Genomic DNA, 6,010 nt, shown 5'->3' on the forward strand with positions numbered 1-6,010 from the left:
TGGGGAAGCGGCTCACCATTGAATTAAAAGTCGCAGGTCTTGGGAAGAGGGGGGGCGGCGGCGGCGGGGCAACCTCAGAGAAGGCCGAGGAGTTTGTTTCGTTGTGTTTTTAGGGTTTCCAATCATACCCTCCCCTTTCCAAGCCAATCTGTTGGGGAATCTACAGGTGCTCAGTGTAAAACCAGAAGCGCATCGGGACGCCCAAGGCTGCAGGGTGGGAAAGGGTGAGGAGGTGGATGGGGAGAGAGAAAAAAAGGCGTTAATTATGGAAAAAAGCATTGAGCTCCTCATACATGGGGCCCCGATCGTGGTGGAGGTGCATGTCGTAAGGCAAAACGTTCTCCGAGTGGACGCCACCGCGCATTCCGGACGAGCCGAACACCAAATTGTGCCCGGACGGGCGAGAACTGGGGAGGGCGGAGTAGTGCATAGAATAATGGTAGTTTTTCTCGTGGTCCGGCGAAGAGTCTTGCTTGAGGGAGAAATTCCCATTGACGCACAAAGGAGGGCTCAGCGGCCCGTCGTACTCCGAGCTGTTGTAGTCCGGCGAGGCGTTCCCATAGAGGGACTCGTAGGTGGCGCAGTAGGCGTGCGTCCGCAAGGCGTGGGAGCTGGCCATGGTGCTGGAGGCGCCGCACTGCGCGCCCGAGAGCCGCGAGCACTGGTAGGTGTAGGGGTGCATGGCAAAGGTGGAGTTGGGCCCGTGGTACCTCCCGGCCTCCTGGCCTTGCTCGGTGAGGAAATTCCTCGAGTTGAGCTGGAGGCAGCCGGCCACCAAGTTGGTGGTGGGCTGGGACAAGCCTTTGCACAGAGTCTGCACGTAGGAGACCAAGTCCGGCCTCTTGCCCGAGCGCAGGATCTCGGACAGGGCCCAGATGTAGTTCTTAGCCAGCCGCAAGGTCTCGATCTTGGAGAGTTTCTGCGTCTTGGAGTAACAGGGCACCACTTTGCGGAGGTTGTCCAAGGCCGCGTTGAGGTCATGCATGCGGTTGCGCTCCCGGGCGTTGGCCTTCTGGCGCCGGAGTTTGGAGCGCTCCAGCCGGGCCTTGGTCATCTTCCTTTTCTTGGGGCCGCGTTTCTTGGGCCGGTCCCCTTCGGCCTCCTCGACGCCTTCCTCCTCCTCCTCCTCTTCCTCGTCATCGCCCGCTAAGTCGTTCTCCTCTTTGACTTCCCCGTCGTTGGACTCATCCTGGAGCGGGCAGCTCTTGGACTTCCGCTCCTCTTTGTCGCTCGCCTCGTCGTCTTCGCAGTCGTCCGCCCAGCTGGAGAATTTCTGGACTTCGGGGATCAGGCTGGGCTCGCTGAAGAGGCGCGTCAACATGGTGGCTGGAGAGGGGGACACCGGAGGCGGGGGGGGGGGAGGCGGCGGGAAAGGACGGGGGAGGCCAGGAGGGGTCGGAGGGCAGAAGAAGGGAAACAAGAAATAAGGACTCACGTTTCTATCCCAGGGTAACACCACCGGCCTCAACCGCCCTCTATTCGGCTAGCCCCGACCCTCAGAGCGGCCCCCCTTGTCCCCCAGATATTTCGGCCGGCTGGCTAGTCCAAGCCCCGACATCCACCCGTTTCTGCGCATTCCAGCCTTGCACAGGGCTTTCATTATTCAAGAAGCTGGGAGAGAAAACCCACCTCCTCCCCAAAATGTGAACCCTGGGGGGGGAGATGTCTCCCCCTTGCAAAGGAGCTCTTCCGGGTGGGGGGAGGAGAGGGAAAGAAGGAAGGGGAGGGGAGGAGAAGCAAGTAAAGACTCCATCCTTTGGAAGCCCATCCCTTCCGAAATGCCAGGCTGGCGCTCGGACGTGCCTCCAAGTTCCACTGCTTCCACTTTTATCGGATGCCTCTATTATTTTAAATCCCAACCAAGCCGTGGCCATTCCGGCCCATCTACGCGCGCCCCGTTCCCTAACAGTCCCATCGGCTATTTCCAAAGTCCAGAGATTTCGGGCCTTTCCCCGCCCTTCACCCTCCCCCCTCCTCCCGTAACCTTTCTGGCCATCTCTCCTCAACCTTCTTACTCCCAGGCTTCCCCCCCCAACCCCAAAAATCACTAGAGTAAAACCTTTCCACATTTCAGCTTCACCTCTTTCCTGCATAGTTTCCTCCTGTCCCCCGGAACGATTTGCAGCAGAGAACTTGCCCGAAATCCCGACAGATTCCCTTCCTTACCGTTCAGCCCCAGACAGCTAAAGAGGTTCTTCCCTCTTTTTCCCCTGCCCTGGCCGCCCACCCTAGATTTTGAAAGAGCGGGTTATTCAGTGCGAATAATATGCATCCAAATAAATATGACACACGCAACCACGCTCTCTCTCAAACACACAGGTTTCCTAAGGCTGGGCGAGGAGGAAGAGATTTGCTTAGAACTGGCTTGAAATATGTTTCCCTCCCTCCATAAAAGCAATTGACTCGTTTAAAAGCGCGATTAAAATTAATTGGTGTCTCCGTTGCTTTCCTAATGAATTGGTGCAAAGCTGGGCTTGAGGTGTCTGATCGATCCCAGCTTATTATAGACATCTTCCACCCCACCTTTTTTTGGATTCATGTTTTGTGGTTGAGAGGCAACGGAGAGTTATCTCCTTTTTTTTTTCCTTTTCCTTTTTGTGCCTGCCCGGCTGCGTTTTTACGGGTTCCTCTCTTTAAATGTTCGGCGCTTGGAGCCGCTTCCACGGGATTTTACGGGCACGCTAAATCTTTCACCCGACAGACGTGCTTGATTGAGGTCTTCTAGGCAGCCAAGTTGTGCTTATTCGGGGGAGAGCTCTGAGGCCCGAGATCTCGAGAATACCAAAACAAAACCTCTTTCAACTTTTCTCTCCTGTCACCTTCCCCTCCCTTCCAACCCCCCCCCCCTCCCAAAGCCTGAACCAGCGACTGCCGCTGTTCGGAAAACCTACCATTAAAATTAGTGTTAAATATCAGAATTTTGAACTTTCTCCCTTCAAGCGCACGAAATCACCGGGATCACCAACGGGATCGTGGCGTCCCTCCACCACATTCCGATCGAAGCCCAGTTAACTTCTTACTTGTTTCCCTTTTTATTTTCTCCCCATTTCTTTCTGCGTTACTCCTATTTTTTATTTTATGTTTTGCTTCTTTCTACGGCATTTCCTTTCAGGTAAGGAGAATAGGATTCACACGTACAGCCGAGCACACTGCTATTACTTTGAGCGTGACACTTAATTTACAAATCAAATCTTTTTTGCTTTGGGAGATCTTCGACGTAGTTCGGGGGGGGGGAATGGCCAGATTTCCCCATTCAAACCGATCAATCCCTCCCTCTCTTTCTGTCTGCCTCCCCTCCGCCACCGCCTTCCCCTCTGTTACAGTTCCCTCACGGAACCCATACGGACCCAAGACTATTTCTCTAGGAGGACCCAGAGCTGCCGAAAAAACAGCGGATCCTTTGCCAATTTTGTGTGTGCGAAGAGGCTTTGCTGTAATTTCATTTTGTCTTATGGGGGGGGGGGGAACAAAGCGGCGACAGTGGAAGGGAAAAAGCGCACCGGCAAACGCCCCCTCCAAAAAACAAAAACAAAAAAACCTCCTTTGGCTAAAATAAACCGCTTAATAGATGAAATTAGAATAACAGGGGGTCTTTCTCCCTCTGTAAACGCGATAGATCCGATTGCCTGATAACCCTATTCTTCCAGCTCTTAAAAAAAAAGAGAGAGACCCGTCTGTTGTTTTTAGAGACATAATTAGAAAAGAATATATTACCAGCTCATCTGTTTATATCTTTATAAAAATACTAAAAGGGTTTTTTTTTAAAAAAAGGAGGTATTTAAATGGTCCACGTAGTCTGCCGAAAACTGGTGGGCTTTCCCCCACCCCCGTTTAAAAAAATTAAAAACCATGGTACCAAACGGTCTTTGCTACATAAGCGATTTTGGATCTATAAAAATCTTGCGGAGAGATTGCTCTCCCCCCATCACTTCACGTACATTCCTCCCGCGCCCCATCTATTCTTCTCCAAAGCTACAAATAAATTGTGTGGGCAAAAGAATCGGGGCTGGAGGGGTTTGGAGGGGGGGGGAAGAGATACGGTCTGGAGGGTGACAAATCTCAGAAGGTGGACGGAGGGGTGGGGGAAGCAAGTTGCGACCCCGTGTTTAAGTTTCTGCTCCCCTTCCTTCCTTCCTTACATAACTTACCTCCAAAGCTGAGCGAAGGAATCCTCAAGTCCTCGTATCCCGCATCTTTTGGGAGTAAAGAGGGGGGAAATTAAGGGGGGAAAAAGGAGGAAAGAGACTCCTTGAGGTCCACCCCGTCTCCTTCAGTGTCTTATCCAAAAGGAGGAGGGAAGTGGCACGCTTCAAGCAGGCAGAGGGGTACCAACTCTGATGCCAGACCATATGGCTGGCACGTCATCCGCTGGAGTTATCACATGAGCTGCGTTGATTGACATGCGCTCGCGTGTAGGGAGATCTCGCTCCCTGGGGAAAGCGGGCCCACCATCTGTCACTCCCTACTCTTAAGAAAGAAAGAAAGAAAGAAAGAAAGAAAGAAAGAAAGAAAGAAAGAAAGAAAGAAAGAAAGAAAGAAAGAAAGAAGCCCAACCCGACCACATCGACTTTAGATCTACAGATCTGCTTGACAAGATGTGGGGGGGGGGGCGGGCGGATGAGGGGCTTGGAAACAATAGGAAAAAGAAAGGGAGGAAGGCAGTGGATCGCTGGAGTGTACCTTTATGTGGCTGGCTGTAAATCACTCCAGCGAAAAGATAATAGAGACCTTATGTGGGGAGTGGAGCCTCCCACCCACCCCACCCCCACCCCGCATTTCCCTTGCCCTGTCCCACACCTAGGCTGCCAGTCTTTCTCTAGGACTGTTCTGTGTCTCCATACATTTACACATTTTGTTGTTGTTTTTTGTGTGATCTCAAATCTTTTCCTACTTATGGCAAACCTAACGGGGGTTTCAAGAGATCTGAGATGTTGAATTGCTTGCCATTGCCACACGCCGTGCCCTGCAAGGTTCCATGACTGGGCAGGGATTTGAACCCATGTCTCCTGAGTCTTAGTCCACTACTCTATCCAGAACATCACACACATACACACTTTCTCTTTCACACACACGTACAAACACACACACGTGTGTGTGTCTGTGTTTGTTTAGCAAGTGATGTCCTTTTTAAAATTATTGTTGTTTATGGACAGAGGATTTAGAGAGTGAGGAGGTTAAGAGGGCATGAGCTCCTCCTCCAGAATCTTGTTTCTTTGTTGTTTTAATGTACACAGAGATGCAGCCACACTGCATTGTAGTGATGTGCAGTACCATAGTGCAGCTTTGCCCCCTGCAAAATACCTTCAGAGGTACTGGCTGATGGCGGATATTGGAGCACTGCAGACTTATGTCCCCACATTTTCTTTATTTTTCTATCAAAGGTGGAAACTCCAAATACTGCCAGTCCTCCAGTAAATGCTCTTGTACAAACTTCATTGAGCCCATCCAGGTACTTGCGCAGCTGCCACTCATTTCACTGGGTGTTGCACAAGACAGAACACATCTGTCTCCTACCTGTCGTAAGGGCATCCAAAGCCTCCCACCAGCTTTGGAGACGGTAGAAGAAGGGAGAGACAGAGAAACATCTCCATACATTTCAGTGGAGAACATCATGGTGGATCCTAGCCCTAGGTCTATATGTCCGTGTGCCATTCTCCTGCTCTTGAAGGCAACAGATCATGTATGAAAAAATGAGTCCACAGTACTTTTAAAATGTCTGATATCATTGGATAAGCAGAACCATCATCTAGGATCATCTTGCTCTTTCATGGTATCCTAAATCGCCTACCTGAGATACTCACTTCACCTGGCATCATAGTATGGCCACCGCTACATGGAGAAAACGTCCTGAGAGGATAGGTAGATAGACAGAGAGAAACATGCTTTTTATCATGCCACTGAAAAAAGATTTCCAGCCCAGTTTAAAAAGATCAGTGATAATAAGGCTCTTACTCCCTTTATGATCTTAAAGACATGACAGAAAAGGAAAACAGATTGGAAGAGAGAAGGA

At 50.9% G+C, this 6,010-nt stretch overlaps 1 protein-coding gene across 1 annotated transcript; it reads right to left on the reverse strand.

Annotated features, from left to right (window-relative positions):
- Window positions 1–4,342, reverse strand: NEUROD2 (neuronal differentiation 2). The gene is made up of 2 exons (XM_020799340.3): window positions 4,149–4,342; window positions 1–1,326 (listed from the first exon to the last, which is right to left on the reverse strand). Exon 2 carries the CDS (start codon window positions 1,319–1,321, stop codon window positions 260–262), a length of 1,062 nt encoding a protein of 353 aa, XP_020654999.1. The 5' UTR covers window positions 1,322–1,326; window positions 4,149–4,342; the 3' UTR covers window positions 1–259.
- Between the last annotated feature and the right edge of the window lie 1,668 nt (window positions 4,343–6,010).

Source organism: Pogona vitticeps, chromosome 6 (genome assembly GCF_051106095.1).
Source record: "Pogona vitticeps strain Pit_001003342236 chromosome 6, PviZW2.1, whole genome shotgun sequence".
Classification (NCBI taxonomy): domain Eukaryota; kingdom Metazoa; phylum Chordata; class Lepidosauria; order Squamata; family Agamidae; genus Pogona; species Pogona vitticeps.

What these genes read in the sequence shown, in the direction of transcription:
- NEUROD2 (XM_020799340.3), bottom strand. Translation starts at nt 1,321, where the DNA reads ATGTTGACGCGCCTCTTCAGCGAGCCCAGCCTGATCCCCGAAGTCCAG.